General features: G+C 39.4%; 1 protein-coding gene across 2 annotated transcripts in view; it reads right to left on the reverse strand.

Moving 5' to 3' along the window:
- Positions 1-20,896, reverse strand: part of LOC116671514 (1-phosphatidylinositol 4,5-bisphosphate phosphodiesterase delta-3-A) — a 43,853-nt gene that overhangs the window by 19,262 nt on the left and 3,695 nt on the right. Inside the window, exons 2-4 of one of the 2 annotated variants that reach the window (XM_032502865.1) lie at positions 15,419-15,471; positions 12,994-13,105; positions 503-731 (exon numbers count right to left, since the gene is read on the reverse strand). In XM_032502865.1, coding sequence (XP_032358756.1) covers positions 503-731; positions 12,994-13,105; positions 15,419-15,471 — 394 coding nt within the window. Of the gene's footprint in view, positions 1-502; positions 732-12,993; positions 13,106-15,418; positions 15,475-20,896 lie in introns of both variants that reach the window. The other variant, XM_032502864.1, reaches the window with a different exon arrangement.

Here is a 20,896-nt window from a genome sequence, read left to right on the forward strand (position 1 = left end):
ATTATTTAAAAATGATTACAAATGTATTAGAATTACAAGTATATAACGGTATATGATGTATGACTATTCTTGTGATAATGCCAAGAATACATCTCTGCATACACAGTGCAGACAGTTCCAACTCAATGTAACTTAATTAATGTAACTATTTCTCCGCTCTTGGCTCATGGATGACATAGCGCTGCATTACAATTAGTCAGCAGCTAGCAGACATTTAGCTAGCAGCTTTATCCCAACAAAACACCACGGTGAAATTCAGCCTGCATGCACGTTAAAAAAACAACAACCAAATATTCCACTCCCAAAAGTGAAAATCAAATACCTACCCACGGAACGAATATTTGAATATTCGGATCCAGCCCTAGTATCCACACTGACAGACTCAAAAATTCAGTAAAATCAACTTCCTTTTCTGGAAGATTAAAATGAAATGCAAATATTAGGCCCTTTGCACCCTTAAAATAATCTAACAAAAATTCCAAATGTACAGAAATTAGGATATTGGTCAAGTTTCTCCTTCTGGGTCATGTTTTCCACCCGGCCCTGCAGGGTTCGGATGCCGCGGGCCCAATGCTGAGCCTCCTCCTGGCTCTGGCAGAGGAGATCCAGGCTCTTGCGGGGCCCTTTGAAGACCACCGTCAAACACCGTTGCTCGGGTACTGAGCCGACCATCTGCCGCAACGTCTCTGACTGGCACCCCTCCCGAACGCACTCCACTTCCATGACAGAGACTGAGGATGTGTGAGGGAAACAGACAGAAAGAGGAAGAAATACACAAGTATAAATAGGTGAAAGAATTATCTATCCTGTTATCAAGTGATATTCTTGACATTTTATTTACATTTTAATAAATACTATTTGAATACTATTTAACCCTCATGTTGTCCCCGGGTCAAATTGACCCGTTTTCCTATATCAATGTTCATTTTAACTACCCAAAATGACATGATTGATTCCACACAACACTCTTTGGCAAGTTCAAATCTCTACTTTCATTAATTTTGGGGTGTCTTATTCAATTTTAGCATTTGTAAATAAAATTGAAGTGGTTTTGAAATAGTATTGAGTAAAAGTTGACATATCCATCAAGATTATCCATCAACATACTGTACATTCCTTTAAATTCAGTCTAAATTATTCCTAATTTCTGCTTTTCTAACTTAAACATTAGGTATAATTTCCTATAAATTAGGTTAATTGACCATAAATTCCAAAAATAACTGTAAAACTAAAGTTAATAAGTTAGTGTTACGTAGTGTTGAAAACGTCAAAAACAGTGACAAACATTGAAAAAAAGCGTCAAACGTGTTGAAAAAAGGGACAAAACTCAAGAAAAAGTTAAAAACATCGATAAAAAGCATCAACAAAAATGTCGATTTTAAATTTTGACGGGAGGAAATAGTTTTATTCCCAACTTGTATACGTTCCAAATCGTACATTCTTTCCTTTGTATTTTTATCTTTTGAATATTTGTGCTTGACCTTCCTCCACAGCGCTGCAAAGGAGGGTCTGGCTAGTCCGCACAGCCTTCTGGGATGGGAGAAAAACGTGCTCTGATTTATTGGCATTTCTTTAAACCAATCACAATCGTCTTGGGCGGTGCTGAGCGCCGGACGGAGCCACGGTCCCGCTGCTAAATAGCCTTAGGAAGGAACTTGTTTTGGTGGAACGTGTGTACGTCCAAAAGTTGTTTGAGTTGTGCGAGAGAAGACTCAGATTGGACGGATAGTCTAGCTAGCTGTGTGGATTTACCCTGCAGAGATCTGAGGACCAGGTAACCATAGTCCTCAGATTGGACAGATAGTCTAGCTAGCTGTGTGGATTTACCCTGCAGAGATCTGAGGACCAGGTAACCATAGTCCTCAGATTGGACAGATAGTCTAGCTAGCTGTCTGGATTTACCCTGCAGAGATCTGAGGACCAGGTAACCATAGTCCTCAGATTGGACAGATAGTCTAGCTAGCTGTCTGGATTTACCCTGCAGAGATCTGAGGAACAGGTAACCATAGTCCTCAGACTGGACAGATAGTCTAGCTAGCTGTCTGGATTTACCCTGCAGAGATCTGAGGACCAGGTAACCATAGTCCTCAGATTGGACAGATAGTCTAGCTAGCTGTGTGGATTTACCCTGCAGAGATCTGAGGACCAGGTAACCATAGTCCTCAGATTGGACAGATAGTCTAGCTAGCTGTCTGGATTTACCCTGCAGAGATCTGAGGACCAGGTAACCATAGTCCTCAGATTGGACAGATAGTCTAGCTAGCTGTCTGGATTTACCCTACAGAGATAGTTATGTAAAGATTAAAAAAAGAGATCTAGAGAGAGAAGTTAAGCTAAGCTAGCTAAGATGCCTACCAGTGGCAACCTGAAATGGATGAGAATGTCAGATTGTCAATTTTGGAAAGTTACAAAAATTCTGTTGTTCTGACGGAATATACTGGCACCTTTATGCCACTTCACCTCCTGGGCACTGCCAGGTGCCCTTGAGCAAGGCACCGTACCCCCCCGACCGCTCAGGGCGCTGGTTCAGCTGGCAGCCCACTCACTCTGACATCTCTCCATGTATAGTGCATGTATAGGTCCTGAGCGTGTGTGTGTATTTCAGGCCTGTGTGTGAGTACTAACAAAAAGTGTGTACACAGAGTGCAGTACAGTAATTTCCCCATTGGGGACTAATAAACAAATTATCTTATCTTATCTTATGATCTTCATTTTATGCTTTTTCATACTTTCATACATCCACACCCACTCCATGCAGGGATTGGCCAGCTGTGTGCAGGAGAGAAAGAAAAGTGTGGCTGTTTAAAACAGCTTAAACACTTTACCCTTCTGACCTAAAATAGTTTTTATTGTAGCCGAACCCCAGCCTAACATCACTGGAGGAGAAATAGTGAGAGAAAGGAGAACCTTTGTCTCGCTCCAGTGCCTCTCCATGCTCAAATTACACAATCACAGCGGAGGCTTTTGATCTTTCTCTTTGTGACATTCCCTTACAAACTCACATTTTGTAACACACATTCACAGCCTACCCACAGTTCCCGTCTCTCATTCTCTGCATCATCAATAAACAGTACTTTAGTAGTACTAGTAAAGTACAATATGAGACAAATAGTAATGTTATTTATCAATTTTACTCATTTTGCACATGTACTCCCTTGACTCTTTCATGCCATTATTCTCTACCTAGGCCTCTGTGCAGTGTCTTTTTTAAGGTGGTCATTCATTCTGAGTCACTTAAATACACAAAGATTGAAATTTGAATGCACGTCGGCAAACACACACAAAACAATATGTTCATTTATTTATTTTTTATGTGGCTTATCGTGCCTATTGCTTGCTTATCGTGGCTTAATAGGTTGCAATCCCACAGTTTTTCTGGGTATCTACGTACGGCTAGTATTTGTCACACAACTTTTCTAAAGTATAATGTTTCTTGTAAAAAAACCTGAATGGAGGTGTTCCAATATTAATACCAATTAGAGTGCGGATCGGGCCGGATTTTTCTGTCCGAGCCCGGCCCGCGTCCGACAGAGCAGTAACCGAACCCGACCCGAGCCCGACAGGCATTAAGATATTTATGTCCGAGCCCGACCCGAGCCCGACACAGTTAAAATCGCATTTGTTTCTCATACTAACGACACATGTACGTTTGTTTGTGTGGAAAGCCCGCTTTTATTAAGCAATTGTAGGAAGGCATTCGGAAATGTCAACAGATGAGCGCATCAATGCACACGGGGCAACAAGCGCCATCACCTACCTAATAAGCTGTTTTAAATTCAAAATGTTCAACGCCTTATCGCGCTGATGTGACCGTGCCCGACCCGAACCCGAACATCCTTTCTAAAAATCTGTCCGAACCCGGCCCGGCCCGTCGGGTACCGTCGGGTCCCGTCGGGCTCGGGTCGGGTATCCATCCTCTAATACCAATATCGATACTGCCTCCGATACTGCCTAAAACGCTGGTATTGGTATTGGGAAGTATTGGAGTTTATGCACCGATCCCATATCATGTAATAAAGCCCTAAAGGTAAGATAATACTTTATTCATCCCACAATGGGTAAATTCCCTTGTTACAGCAGCATTTTTCTACAGTAAAGAACAACAACAACAACAACAGGCAAGTGTAAAGTGGCATTATATGAAAGATATTTTAAGTAAAGTTAGATGGCCATAGTACAAAAATTTTGCAATGTAAGTGAATAAGTGACTTGAAATGAAATTGAATAATATGTAATTATATAGCAAGTAAGTCCCCATAGTATTGATGTTATTGAGTTTAACCATAGTATACTGTACATAAGCACTCAGAATGGAAAAATTTAAATACAGATAATAAAAATATACCTAGAGCCGTGGTGAGTAGTAGTGGTGCAGGTGTTGTAGAGAAAGAAAGAAAAGAAAGAAAATCTACGTTAAAGTAGTTTATTTATGTTCTTTTTCCCTTTATAACTGACTGTCAAACTGGATGATAAAAGAAAGTTCTGTGGCGTTCAATGTCTGTTTGTTCAAGAGTTTTACCTGAGCCATTCGACAAAAAATCACATCCATACATGGATAGTAGAATACTATTGTTAAAACATAATAAAATATATGACACACTGGTATTGGATCAGTAGTCGGTATCGGCCGATACGCAAGTTTAGGTATTGGGAAGCAAAAAATGGTATCGTATCATCTCTACATTCAAGAATGTTGAAAAACCAGCTTGTACCGGATATTATGTGTGGCTATTACTGGATATTATATTATGTGAGACATGGGCAACACTCATGACAGTGCTGCACTGATTTTAATTCTTACTCAACTTGGACACAAACAACTTCAGGGGAGAGGTACGCTGTTTTTCCACACACACAAACCAAGGTTTCCCCACGTATTTATTCTCAAACCTTTTTTGTTTGTTCGCCCGGCACACCCTAATGCTCATTTCCATATGCTCGTGTTCATTTATGTAGCCTACTTTAACCTTCATGTTGTCCTTGGGTCAAATTTGACCCGTTTTCAGTTAATTGTTGTTTTTTTCACAAACAATTGGCCGTCGAAATTAGAGTTACATCAAAACTATCAAAAACTTAGGAAAAAATCCCACCAACATAAAAAAAGCACCCACAACATTGAAAAAGTGAGAAAAAATGTCGGAAAAAGGGATAATAATGTTGAAAAAAGTGAGCAAAAAAGATTTTTGTCTTATGGTTGGCGGGAAGAAAACACAAGGGATATCAGAAATGTGACAAAAGTGACAAATGTAAAAAAGATTAACAAAGAAAATACAGAAAAATGCATTTTTTTGACAAAGTGACAAAAAATGGTTGCCGAAAACAAAAAAAACATCAAAAAAAGGGACAAAAGAATTGGAATAAATTTACAAAAAAAATGTCGAGAAACGTGTGGAAAAAGAACAACAAAATGTTGAAATTTCAAACCAGAAGCACACAAAGATGCAGGTCGACGGGAAGACAACACAGGGGTTAACAATCACATCTCCCTCTGATGGATTTGAATAAACCAAATGAGACATAACTATTGACTTAACGTCTATTTGCCTGTGGTTTGGAACAGAAACTACACACAGCCTGAGAGCAAAGCCTTGTGCACTGTGTTTACCTGACACACACACACAGCAGAGGAAGAGAGAGAGAGAGAGAGAGAGAGAGAGAGAGAGGTAAATTCTGCACTGCTGTTCCTAAGGAACGTGTTCGGAGAGTATACAGCACATGCACCATGATCTCCACAACTCTAATAAAAGAGTCTTTGCTCCCCCGACATTTTTAACGGTTCAGTTCTAGATGTTCTAGATGTCCCTCAGGCTTCAAACATTTCCACAAGAATCCCATTAGAGGCAGAGATGGGAAGTAGCCTACAAATACTTTGTTACTGTACTTAAGTAGATTTTTTTGTGACAACTTTTTACTTTTACTCCTTACATTTTAACACGAAAATCTGTACTTTCTACTCCTTACATTTTACAAAAATTGGCAGACATCCATTTAAAATGTAGCTAATTGCATAGAAATATACAGTAGATGTCATACAATTGTTCCTCAGCGTGCTCTCTAGTAAGTAAGTAGTAATGTGTCTGGTCCAGGTAGCTTTGTCATTCGCAAGGCTACTTTTAATTTTTATACTTTAAGTAAATTTCAAAGCCTGTACTTTGTTACTTTTACTTGAGTAAAGAAGTTAAATCAGTACTTCTACTTTTACCACTCATAAGTGTACGTGGTACCAGAGCACCCTAGGCCGAAGGTCAATGATCGATTTTATAATTGTGTCACCTGATCTGAGGCCGTATGTTTTGGACACCCGGGTGAAGAGAGGGGCGGAGGGGTGGTGAGTTGGGTCAGGGGGGGGGGGGGTCCATGCACCGGGCACTTGGTTCAAAAGGGTTGTACCTATGTACTTTTGGTGTGTTCTGGCCATAACACATAAGCAGAATTTTGACATTTCGAGACATTTGCTGTGTTCCCCCAACCACTTGGGGAACACAACATGAGCACATATGGATTTTAAATTACATTGTAACGATTTATGTAACAATTTGCCTTTATGAACTCCAATCCCCCCCTCTCTGCAAACTCGACGTATGGCGTAGCATGAAATAAACCAGAGTGAATCAGAGTGTCATCACCCATTCCCTTTCAAAGCCAGGCGCGTTTGTACCTTGGTGCATTGCTATTGTGATGGCCGATCTGTACCGTAATATTTTTATATGTGATCTTTTGCACGTGTGTGTGCTGCTGCGCTGCCCTGTGTGTGTGTAACAAGCATTGTGTGCGTGCTGTGCATAAGCCTGGGCACTGTTGACTAATGCGCTGCTAAAATAACAACGAAATGCTGCGTTATTGACTTTAGACCAGGTTTTAGTTGGTCAATGGTGCGATCACTTTGCGCTGCCTCAAGATAGCGATACGCCCAGGATTCACTTGAACACACCTCCCTGTAAGACCACACACCATGGGCGCACAGATGGACGCAGGTGCATTTGCTATTTAAACGGGAAATTAACAACTGGGTTTGCCTTAAAATAGCAAAGACACTTAGGCCCGAAGTATCAAAAGTGGTCATTCTGCAGTAAAATGTCCCCTGCGACTGTTCTAAATGATATAATGAGTTAATCATACGGATGCATCAATGGTGGAGCTAGTTTTAAATACTTTAGTTTAGCCAATGGTCTCCATTAATGGGAGAGGAAAGAAGAAATAAAAATTCTGCTCCATCATTTTGTTCTAGTTATTTATTTTACTTTCCTCTAATCTTTCTATTTTTTTGTAAAGTATTGAATGGAACTGAAATATTAAATGAAAGAGGGGGGATTTGTTTTTGGTTAAACTGCTAAAAAGCTTTGATATGGCGCTCTAACTACTGGTTTAATCTTGAATAATGCAGCTAATCGTGGGATTTTTTTATGTTAAATTATAATCTGCAAAGTGACTTAAACTGTAAAATACATGTTGTAAATAAATGTGCTGTAAAATTTACCTCTGAAATGTGGACATAGTCATATAAAGTAGCATAAAATGGCAATAATTTATTGCAGCTGTAATGATTAGGAGAAATCATTATATATAGTTCTTTGAAACTGAATACCTGGGTTGTAGATAGTGCCTTTTAAGACTTGACATTTATTACTTATTGTCATTGTTTTCTACATTAGTGCCACGTTCATGTCATGTGAGTTATCATAAATATTAGTTTCTGACCTGCAAATACAGTTTAATTTAAGGCATAATTATGTCTTGGACTTGACTTATTGACAACTGCGAAACTACAATAATCTCTATTTTTCCTGTCAAATACTTGGTGCTTTAAGGCTAAATGTTGGCCAAATTAAGTGTCACTCCTGAACCTATCCCCTTGTCAAGACACTCTTGAGTTTTTAAAGGGATTAGAAACTAAAAAACTGTTTTTGTTAATACTCCGCCTCTCCAGAAAAACCCTAATCCTAACCCTATGTCACTGATTAAAGGCAGAAGAATCAGATAGAAGTTAGAGAAGAGACACATATCTGGAATGATCCAAGGTTTCATGAGATGCATGACACAGACACACAACACACACATGCATACACACACACACGCACGCACGCACGCAGGCAGGCAGGCAGACACACACACACACAGACACACACACACACACACACCACACACACACACACAAGGGTGTAACTCTGGTTTGAGAAGTGGGAGGAACACGCAACAGAGGGTCTGGGGGTCTTCCGCAAAAACATTTTTTCATTTGAATCCCATTCAGAAAACACGACACACACACACACACACACACACACACACACACACACACACACACACACCAACCATACACACACACACACACACACACACCCACACACACAACACAGGGCCACATCACATGCACATCTACTCTTGTGGTAATTAAAGACCTTGTAGTGTATTTAGGAGGCTAACGTAGTGCTTGAGTCGTATGGTAACTGTATAGCACCAAACCACAGGATCCAGGGCAGACTCCCACCATATAATGTCCTATAATCTTACTGTTTGAAGTATGGCAGGGTCGGCCGCCATTACAGGCCGAAAATAGTTGAGCTCTGTAATCAAGGCACCGTGTGTGACCCTCAGATAGTGGAAAAAGAAAGGGAGTAGCTTTGTGAGCAAGTCTATGTCTGTACAGAGTAGTAAGTAGCATTTACAGTGAACAAAAATAGACACTGTATATCCATGTTTCACCTTACACGCCCAGTCAGAGCACCGAGCTGCTTGTTACTAATCATCACTTGGAGATGTTTCTCAACCTCTGTTCGTTCGGTCACGTTGATCGTCCCCATGGGGAAATTATGTAGCAGCAGAAATCCCATCACATGGTATTCAAAATCTTTTTAAAATAAATAAATAAAACCAAAACCGAAGATACCTTATTAACGTACGGACCTTCATTTTTAAAGAGTTTGATAGCCTGTGGAACATAAGACAACTTGGATCTGTTTTTTGAAAACAGAGGACCCTCAGGTCATCGTCCTGAGGGTAGCAGGTCAAATGAGGAGGAAAGGGGGTGCTTCTGATTACCCACAATGCTGTTTGCCTTTCTTAGTATTCTGTTTTTCTATATACTTTCCATACTTGGAGATGGAATACCTGATGGTTTACACTTTCAACAAAAGCACAATCAAATGTTTGAAGTATACTGCTGCTGACATTAAAGGACAAGTTTCCTTAAGAAGAACATGCTTGTTGGGACTTGGTATTAAATCTGTCAGTCCAACTGTCCCATTTAAGTTTGTGGTCGAGCACCATGCCGAGGTACTTCTACTGGTAAGTATCTAAGGGAGCCCCTTTTATAAAAGTGGGTTTAGGTGACTGTGCTTTCCTAAAATCAATTGACATCTCCTTTGTTTTGGAGGTATTTAAGATAAGGTTGGACTTCTCACACCAGTCAAACAAGTCAAGAACTGGCCCATGCTCCTCTTCCGGGTCATATAGGAGACTAACGAGGGCGGTATCATCTGCATATACAATAAAGCGCCTGTTGGGAAAAGTGTTGATCCAAGAGTTTGTGTACAGGATGAACATCAGAGAAGATAAAACACATCCCTGTGGTCATTTCGTCAGAGAATGACGTACCAACTCTGACTCTATTCTGTATTCTACTGCTAAGAAACTCAACAATCCATGAGACCACGTCATCTTCAAGTAAACCTCCTTCTGTTCAAACATTTGCTAAAATACTGGGCTTAATAGTATTAAAAGCAGAAGAAAAATCTGCAAAAATGATTTTGACATGAGCCTTTGGCTTCTCTAAATCAACGTGCAGAAGATGCACTATAGTACTTTTATACTACCAGTATTTATTTATGCTGCAGGAGACTGAATAAGGCATAGACTATTTTAGTCTTACTTAATGTCCAGTAACTTTGTTTTTTTATTTTACTGTAAGAACAATACTTCTTTGTTTGACACTTGTTTACGCTACTTGTACACTTATCTATCTCTGCTCTTGTCTTTGCTGTTGCAAACCGCAATTTCCCCACTTACCTTATCTTATGCATTAGAGCTGCAACAGCATCTTCAACTTCTCTGGACGCTTAATACGCAAATTGCTTAGGATCTAGAAGATGCTGCATATGTCGATAATGTAGCTCTTAACTAGGCACTCAAAGCACTTCATTACCAGGGAAGTTAATGCAACAGGCCTGAAGTCATTAGGCTCTTTAGGCCTGGGGATGTTTGGCACTGGTACAATTGTGGATGTTTTCCAGAGAGTGGGGACTTTTTTCATGTTGAGAGAGGACTTCAAAATTCCTCCGCACAATATTTACGAACATCTCCTCCAATATAATCAGGGCCAGGGCTTTTTCTAATATTACAGCCTTTACATAATTGGAGTACTTCTGTCTCTTCTATGCTTATGCTAGAAGGAATAGGAGTCAAGGTGAAAGCCGCAGCACTCATGCTGCTCTCAAAACGGCAGTAGAAGGAATTAAGTTGGTTTGCCATTTCCTTTCCATCATTAGCATTCAGGGTAAAGGAGGGCTTTCCCCTACCCTTGTATGGAATGCAGGTCATGTTTGAATTCCTTTCCAGGGCTCTCTGGAGTTGCCAGAGACCAAAGAGGCTTCTAACTTCTGTTTATAAATGAGCTGTAGTTTCCATTTTATTTCTGTCTGTCTGTCCCTCCTTGCAGACTCACCCTGATTTTGATAAGCTTTTTTTCTTTTTAAATTGCCAGATACCCAAGGCTTATCGTTCCAATATACCTTGTATGTCTTTGTGGGTAGTCTACGCACAGACACAGCCATGACTTGTTCATTAATATCCTGAGCATCAAATACTTCCCATAGTGTGCACTCCAAACATCCTTGCAAGGCCAAAAATGCTGTCATTACTTCACTTTGCAGTCCTTACTTGAGGTTTTTCCCTCTCCTATAGTCTCTTATTGACAGGGCGGAGGTATATTACATTGTGGTCAGATGCTCCCAGTGGAGGAAGCAGGGAGGCAGTAGATGCGTCCTTAACAGTTCCATAGCACATATCCACAGTCTGGTTCTTCCTTGTGTGGCAGCCAACATACTGATAAAATGGATCACCTATTAAAATCATTAAAAGAATGAATTTGGGAGCATCTGGAGAGAGAGACTCAAGTTTCTGTGGTGGTATTAAATTTAATTTCAGTGGCTTTTTTTTAGGGTGTATATAGACCACAGTAAAAAAGATTTGAGGAAACTACCTTGGGAGATGGTAGGGTCGGAGAGAACATTTCTATGACTCCGCCCCCCCGGATTTTCGCTGTGATGTCCGGGTCTCTGTCGGTTCTAAACGCCAAGGAACCCGTGGGCTCCATTGCACTGGACTAAATATTCCGTCCAGCCAAGTCTCGGTGATTGCTAAGACACAGGCGCTCCTGTACTCGTGCAGGTATCGGGCGTTGGCTGACAGCTCGTCTGTCTTTGCTCTCAGGGGATTGTGCGTTGATTGCCGCCCTTGGATCCACGTTTTCCATTTTTTAATGCGGTCTTCTGCTAGAGTTCTTTTTAAGATAGTTTGATATTAACTCACCAACATCTGAAAAATTGTAAGTATGTGGTAAGTGATTACGCAGCAGCAGAGTTTCTCTGCTGTAGTGAAACTCAATGTGAGTGGGTGTGGGTGGGGTAGCTTAGACAGTCATGTGTATGTGTGTATGTGTATGTATCACTAGAATTCTCCTTTAATGATAAATTCCTAAAATGGCACCTCATAGATATACAAAGTCTTCGCAAATCTTTCCCTTCTATAAATTGTCTTCCACTGTTAATCTGTTGGTGTCATGACGTTGTCCACTTGTTATATGTAAAATGTCCTCCGTCTTGTACCCTGCACATAGTCCTTCTTTGGTCGTATGTTTTTCAATCACGGACATTGCAGAGCTCAACAGATAAAGGATTTTTAAGGCTGATACCGATACAAATATTTGGTTATTTAAAAATCCAATATGCCAGTATATTGGCCGGTATATATATTTTTAAAAGACATCCAGAAACGCGTTACAAAACATAAACACATTTCCCTAACATTAGTTATTTGTAGTTATTTATGAGTTCTCACTAAAATAATATGATAATAAAACAGAACAGAGGAAAATCCAAATATATTAACAATCTGATGATTAAAATGTATAAAAATACAAATTTAGGATATGAAACTTAAAGTCCTTTAAACAAAAACACATTAACAAAAAAATCAGTGTTGTCAACAGGGACGTTGTAGAGCGTCCTCTAGTGGACAGATTATGCAACACCATCACTAACAGGGACGTTGTAGAGCGTCCTCTGGTGGACAGACTATGCAACGCCATTACTAACAGGGACGTTGTAGACCGTCTTCTGGTGGACAGACTATACAACACCATCACTAACAGGGACGTTGTAGAGCGTCCTCTGGTGGACAGACTATACAACCCCATCACTAACAGGGAGTTGTAGAGCGTCCTCTGGTGGACAGATTATGCAACACCATCACTAACAGGGACGTTGTACAGCGTCCTCTGGTGGACAGACTATGCAACGCCATCACTAACAGGGACGTTGTAGAGCGTCCTCTGGTGGAAAGACTATGCAACGCCATCACTAACAGGGACGTTGTAGAGCGTCCTCTGGTGGACAGACTATGCAATGCCATCACTAACAGTGACGTTGTAGAGTGTCCTCTGGTGGACAGACTATACAACGCCATCACTAACAGGGACGTTGTAGAGCGTCCTCTGGTGGACAGACTATGCAACGCAAACACTCATGGTCGACAGTCCGTTTTTATTTTTTAAATATCAATTTATCAGAATCATTTAATTGTCATTATAAATTATTCTTATAAATAAATATTTAAAAAAAAAATTATAATTTAATTTAATTTTTTTATAAAATAAGCTGATTATATTGGCCCGCCGATATATCGGTCGAGGGATGTCAAATTCCTATGCATCATTAAATTTATACTGATTTATATAAAGAACGCGCACACACACACGCACGCACGCACACACACACTTACAGGATTGTTGCTCCTTGGCCCAGCTGGAGGTTTTGTGGGACTGACACCACACAGTGACGCCGTCTCCCATCAGCTTCAGAGTTCGTCTCTTCTGCCAGCGAGGCGACCGGACCTTTACATGTGAAATGAATCCATGAAATCTCATTGTTAGATGGGTAACAGGATACTGGAAGTTTCAACAGTGCACCTTATCAGACCTGTTCCATAGACAGAGAGTTAAGAAAGCAAATGCTATTCGCTCTGACTGTTCCCACCCCTTGATCTCTGAATTGCAGTTCTTGCCCTGGGGCACCCGTCTTAGATGTCCCCCTGTCAGGAGTAACAGGTACAAGTACTCCATTTCCCTCTTAACCCTCATGTTGTCCTCGGGTCAAATTGACCCGTTTTCCTATATCAATGTTCATTTTAACTACCCAAAATAACATGATTGATTCCACACAACGCTCTTTGGCAAATACAAATCTCTACTTTCATTAATTCTGGGGTGTCTTATTCAATTATATAGCATTTAAAAAACACTGAAGTGGTTTCCAAATAGTATTGAGTAAAAGTTGACATATTCCAGTCTGTGATTATCTATCAACATACTGTACATTCCTTTAATTTTAGTCTAAATGATTCCTAATTTCTGCTTTTCTAACTCAATCACTAGGTATGATTTCCAATAAATGAGGTTTATTTAGCATAAATTCCAAAAATAACTGTAAAACTAAAGTTAATAAGTTAGTGTTACGTAGTGTTGAAATGTCAAAAAAGTGGCAAACCTTAAATAAAAGCGTCCAAAATGTTCAAAAAAGAGACAAAAACGTAACAAAAAGTTAATTTTCAATTTTGACGGGAAGAAAACACAAAGGGTCAACTACGGGTCAGGGGAGGAGCCATACTTAAACTTGGTGGCTACTTTATTTATTTCTTTATTTCTTGATCATGTTCAGGCTTACTCTAGTTCCAATTTACACCCAATCACCCCTCTGGGACACTAAGTCTGGGACACTAAGGCTGAATCCCATTCCTTCCCCTTACCCCTACCCCTTACCCCTACCCCTAGCTTTTGCGCGTTCACGCGGGACCTAGTGCTGTCCCAATACCTATTAGGACCGAGGGGTAGGGGATAGACCAAGGGCTGTATAGCCCTTGAAACCTAGTGTGGACGCGACCCTGAACACTCAATCTGGGACCAAGACACTATTAAACTCGGCATAATGGTTGCCGTCTGTTTTGTGGTCTATGCAGTCCTGTACATGTATACTTGCAACCATGTTCCTAACTGAAACTTTTTAAAAATCGCTAGCTTGCAATGCTAACGCTAACGCTAATCGCTAACGCTAACGTTGAACAGTCCCACATATTTCTGCCTTGAATGGACTGTATACATCGCATAGATTGTATAGCTATATATATTTTAATATTAACGGTCTACGATACATCGCTACGTGCTTCACATATACCGCCCTGTATCACACAGGAGGACACAGCAGCTGGTCCAGTTTGGGGCTGAAAACGCAGACGTTTCCTAAATCCTGTGTTCATGTTGTACCCATTCATTATTGCATTGGTACTGTATTATTGTAATCATTTGTAATTAATTCCTGTTCATTGTTCATGCACTTGTATATTGTTGTTGGTTTTGATATGGGACACTGATAAAATATATGAGGGGGGGTTACTGGCCAACAGGCTTCAGACTGGTCTGGAATATCAGAACAGCTGTAGTTAATTTGTTTATTTGTGGTCTTGTTTGTATTTTTTAGTTTTACACATTTGAAGCCTTTTTATGTGTGCGACATGTTAGTTATGGTTCTGTAACATAATTTTATGTAACGTTTTTGCCTGTTATGTTCAATTTATCACCAATAAAGACAGATTTTTGTCAACAAAATGTTTTTGTGAACATCAATGACATTCAAAACGGTGATAACTGAAACAGATATACACACACCATGTATACATGGTGTATACTGTATGTATGTATACACCATGTATACAGGGTGTATATGTATGTATACATGATACATGTGTATACACATATGTATTGCAAACAGACCTAAGTACTACACAGATAAGAACATCTGCCTCTGCACCACCAAAGTGAACCTAAAATATATAAATATTTAAATCCATATGACACTGTTGTCCAAACCCACACAATCAACAGACAGAGACGGCATCTTGGAGGTTTGGGATCAATACTGCATGGTGATGTCACCAAGTGGTGTCCCATTTCATAGGGATATGTTTTCACCCCTACCACTTACCCCTTGGTTTCAAGGGCCAAGGGGTAGGGGTAAGGGCCAAGGGGTAGGGGTAAGATGGAGAAATGGGATTCAGCCTAAGTCCCAGACTTAATGTCCCTTAGTGAAGTTGAAGTCATTGACCGATCCCTATCAATGAACAACTACTAGTTTAGAATTAGTAATGCCTTTACCTTAACCATACTGGAGCCCTGCAACATCCGCTTCACATCCTCGTCCTCCTGCACTGCTAGAAAGCAAGCAGACAAAAAGATGGTTGAAGAAAGACAGATATGATGTCATAAAAATAAAAACATTACATGATTGTGTACGTGATGTCAAGGACCCCTAGTCACCACACTTTGCATTAACCAACATCCCTGACTATACATATGCCCATCCCAAATATGACATATTATTTGCATGTTTTTTTTCTTATGCAACAGTTGTTGTTTTTTATATATATTTGTCTCTGCATTTATTATTTCATGTAAAAATGTTGAATATCTTTGTTTAAGTTTGCATCATTCACCAAGGCAAATTCCACATATTTGTAACTTATTGTGGCAATAGTCGCTTTTTTGATTCAGATTCTGAGGATGGGAGTAAGTATGCACAGGACCACGATAGCTCAGTAGCACTGAAAGAAGGCAGGGTAAAGACAGAGAAGGGAGGATGAAAATAGAAGAGCATAGTCAGAATTAGACGTTATAAGTGTATACATCAGTTGGACCACAGCGGCTCATGTGGGAGCTCTGTAATTCTGAGATGTCGGTGCTGAACCAGCAGTCGGGTGTGGCTAGAGATGAGAAGGTACGGACACCCACGGAGACGTAAAGAAAGACAGAAGGACTTGATATTGCGAAGAGAAAAGTAGAGAGAAGATGAGGAGTGAGAGATATGATATTCCCTTCAGCTGAATGTGTCTGAAAATCAGCCCGAGGAGATTTTGGGATACACTCATTTCCACGCAATAGCCTATGTGAAGTGAACCAGTTTAACCCTCATGTTGTCCTCGGGTCAAATTGACCCGTTTTCCTATATCAAAGTTCTTTTTAATTCCCCAAAATAACATGACTGATTCCGCACAACGCTCTTTGGCAAGTACAAATCTCTACTTTCATTCATTTTGGGGTGTCTTATTCAATTTTTAATTTGGTTTTAGAAATAGTGTTGAGTAAAAGTTGACATATTCCAGTCTGTGATTATCCATCGACATCCATTCCTTTAATTTTAGTCTAAACAATACCTAATTTCTGCTTTTTCTAACTCAAACATAAGGTATAATTTCCTATAAATGAGGTTTATGGTTTAAGTAGTGTTGAAAATGTCAAAAAAGTGACAAACATTGAAAAAAAAGCGTCAAAAGTGTTGAAAAATGTGACAAAAATGTAAGAAAAAGTTAAAAACGTTGATAAAAAGTGTCAACAAAAGGGTTGATTTTCAATTACGACGGGAAGACGACACAAGGGTTTAAGTGCAGTAACGTCATGCACTTATATTTTTCTTTGGGATTAGTTTATATATTTTTTTCATACACATTATACATTTATTGCAAACATGTATTTAGTTCCAAATGACTCACAGGACACCATTAGTTACTTCTGGATTTTCATTCTGTTGTATAACTATTTGTTTTTGAGATTACCAGTGTTGGAGTCCACACCTGGGAGGGACCCAGGAAGTCTGCTGGCTTAAAGGGGGGGGGGGGCAGCTTTATAGGGGAGGTGGCCTAATTGGACACTACCACTGCTTGTTATGTCCGGGGGGGGGGACAGCTTGTTCGCTCCTTAGATAGCTTGGGGTTTACATTTATATTATCTTGAGTATTTTTGTGGAGTTAAGGTTAATTGAGTTATATTTCTTTTGTTTTTAGGTAGGTTTTGCTGTAATTTGAAGTTTCTGTAGAGACTGTTAGTCTCCCCCCTGTGTGTCAAAATTGGTCTGATCAGCCAATATATAAGTCCCCTTTGTTTCTTTGGTAGTAGGTCAGTTGTATTTTTTTTTTTTTTGAGTCTCTTCTATTCAGAGCTTTAGTTACTGTCTGTTTATGTGATCATTTACGGGCCCAACACTCTATCTATATTTTGTTGTAATGATTATTTGGGAAATAAAAACCCTTACTTTTGAACTTTTGTTCTTTCTGGACCCTCTCGTATCCCTCGGGTCCAATTAAATTGACCCGAGACTTATTTGGGGTTTTAAAAGCAATTCTGGAAAAAAAATGTACTTCAGAATCTATTAACAAATATTGTCTTTGAACATTGAACATATTTCTCCAGGGAATGCAATCCGTCTCTACTAGAACACAATTAAAAATGGAAGTGAGATTCGTTGATTTTCAGGTAGAAAAAATGTAACTTATGTAACATTTTTCTTCTTGTAAAAATTTGAAACGGGTCAATTTCAGAGGGTTAAAAAAGTATTCTATATCAGAAATTTGGTTTTCTTTTCATTATACTGTCCAAAAACATAACACAGATGGTTGCATATACAACTGTTACTCTTTACAAGTAAAATACATTATCTGTTCTCTATTTTCATTGAATTTGGGTCTTGGATTTAATTATATAGCATTTGGAAAAGAAAAAAAACACGTCACAACAAAAAGTGCCAAAACATCGACAATAACATCAAAACATTTGCGACAAAGAAAATTGAAAAAAGGGACAAAATCTTTATGAAAAAAAGTCACCAAACTAACAATTTTAAGTTGAAATTTGGAAAGGAAATATAAGTTGCGTGGTCGATAGGAAGACAACACAAGGGTTAAACGGGTCAAATTTAACCCGAGGACCACAAGGAGGGTTAATCTCTGCATTTTTGGGTCCGCCATTTCTCTAAATCCTGACAACCTTTAATTAGAAAATATCAAGATACTGCTATAGCCTATTAATGTTCTGAATAATATAAGTACAGCCTCTCTTTTACTAATGATACTTTCCCTTTTGTGCAAGATAGTTTGCGCCAGGTTGCCTTCAATCTTCAGTAGTTTGCAACCCTGAATCCACCGAGCCGACAGAATAATAATACCAAGTTAGAATTTATTATACCCTTTTGCACCTGTGTTAAAATTGGTCTGAATTAAAAAGTGCAATGGTTGTCTTTTTCTTTAAATGAATGCACTGCGCCTTGTTTGTGTTGTATGTCGTCTAATGGACTTTGGGTCCAACAATAAAGATTGAACTCAACTAAATCCATTTTCTAGAAAAAGGGCTATTTCCACTGCGAAAAGGAAACTACGGAGCTGGTGTTGACATCGCTTTTAATTTCTCATCCACAAATACTGCTGAGTCTGAAGCTGAGTAAGCACGACTCAGCAGCCGAAACAGAAGTCTCACTGTGTTTAAGGAAAGGGCTGGGTCACAACACGCACAAAGGCTTCTTGATACTGGGAAAACACACACACACACACACACACACACACACACACACACACACACACACACACACACACCACACACACACACACACACATTGCGCTACTGTAAATGAGCATGGTTGCAGCAGTGGGGGGAATTCAGTTTTTTGTGTGTTTGTGTGTGAGGAGGAAGTGTCATTGACTCTTTAAAGTGATTGACCTCAAAACAACATGTACACTACCCCCCCCCCCCCCACCACAGAACAGTGTTAATCAGCCAGCTGAATGAAAGTGTCTGTGTGTGTGTGTCTGACTAATGTTACACACACACACTGCTGCATTCAACACAATAGTAACTGCAACAACAACTGCTGTACATGTCTACAAAGTGGTGATATTTACTCTGTCGACAGAGTTAAGATAAAGGCCAGACACACACACGCACGCACACGCACACACGCACACACACACACACACACACACAGAGGGAGAGGTGATAAGTGCTCGGCCAGTGCCTTCATTAATTTTCTGACACTTCAATAACTTTCCCATATATAAAAAGTCATTGGCAAGTAGAGCTGCAAAAACAGAAAATTATACAAAAAAATGATATATTTGCAAATATTGTTACAATTCATATGTTCATTTCTACTATTGTGCTACACATGCATTTCCATATCTGTCCCTTAGTATTGTTGTATGAGTCCATAATGTAATGCCATGGCTGGATTTTGAATCAACAGTTTAACGTTTGGGGGAAATTTACATCTTCCTTTTCTTACCTCCAGTTAGATGAGGAATGGATATCTCTCTTTGAATCTTGTCAGTCAGCACTTTGATGAACTGGTTGGGTTGCCAAACATATTAATAGCAGAGACCCGGTTTAGGCTAACACCTTTGTTAATTGAGGAATCTCTATAAAGCTGTTTGTAGAGGATTTAAGTCTGTACCAATCCACAGCGGATTACACAATTTATACACAGCTGGCTGTAACCACCCAGAACTAGTGCGTGAATAAGAACCACAATGAAGAAACACACACACAACACACACACACACACACACACACACACACACACACACACACCTGTGTCTGTACAGTACACCTAGATGAGAGCCCTGTGACCGCCCGCACCTTTCCGTTTTTCAAATTGCAATGCACTTGTGACTAATGATTAATAGTTCATTAACTAGTCGAGCAATCAACAGAAATTGCCAAACTAGAACTGTGATTGCTTTTGTAGTTCGGAACAGTGAATTATTTATTACGAATAAACTCAGTGTTTCCTCTATGTGGATTTCGTAGTGGCAGACGCACAATGTATTCGTTGGTTGCCACACAACGCTCTTCGGAAAGTACAGATCTCTACTTTCATTCATTTGGAGGTGTCTTATTCAATTTTATAGCATTTGAAATAGTAATTTTATAACGTTTTGAAAAAAAAAACTGAAGTGTTTTTGAAATAGTATTGAGTCAAAGTTGACATATTCCAGTCGTTGATTATCCATCAACATCCGTTCCTTTAATTTTAATCAAAATAATTCCCAATTTCTGCTTTTCTAACTCAAACATTAGCTATAATTCCCCATAAATGAGGTTTATTGAACATAAATTCCAAAAATCACTGTAAAACTTAAGTTAATAAGTTAGTGTTATGTAGTGTTGAAAACCTCAAAAAAGTGACCAACATTGAAAAAAAAATTTTAAATCGATAAAAAGCCTCAACAAAAGTGTTGATTTTCAATTTTGACAGGAAGCCAACACAAGGGTTAAATGAACAGCTGGCAGTGGGTCAGTGGAATATTACGTTAATTGGAAATAGTCATTTGGGTTTTTGTTTCCTTATGAAGAATTTCTTGTGAAATTCATTTTGTAGACCTGTTGCAGATGTTAAGTATCCATACTGAAAACATTTGGATTGTTTGACTATTGCCAAAATTTGACTGATTAATGCACACAAAATGCACATACCATGCTTTAGATACAAAAGTCAGCAACTTCTACACATCAACCACTCCATTCGGTCATGGGTGTTCATCATAAGAAGGCCAATACAAAAGAAAATAGGATTCATTCTCAACTTCTCTCAATTCACATAGTTCGCACAACCGGTTATCTCCTGGGATTTTTTTATAGACTATGCATTGATCACTGTAATCAAGAACAATAATCGGTAGATTCATTGTATGGTATTAAATGCTATCAGCTGATGTGGTAAACAGACAGCTCAGTAACAGGTGATCTATAGTGGTAGATGTGGCTGCTCTACATGGCAATATAGAAACAGTCTGAGTATTAACAGGCTTCTGT

This window comes from Etheostoma spectabile, chromosome 21 (genome assembly GCF_008692095.1).
Source record: "Etheostoma spectabile isolate EspeVRDwgs_2016 chromosome 21, UIUC_Espe_1.0, whole genome shotgun sequence".
NCBI classification, from domain to species: domain Eukaryota; kingdom Metazoa; phylum Chordata; class Actinopteri; order Perciformes; family Percidae; genus Etheostoma; species Etheostoma spectabile.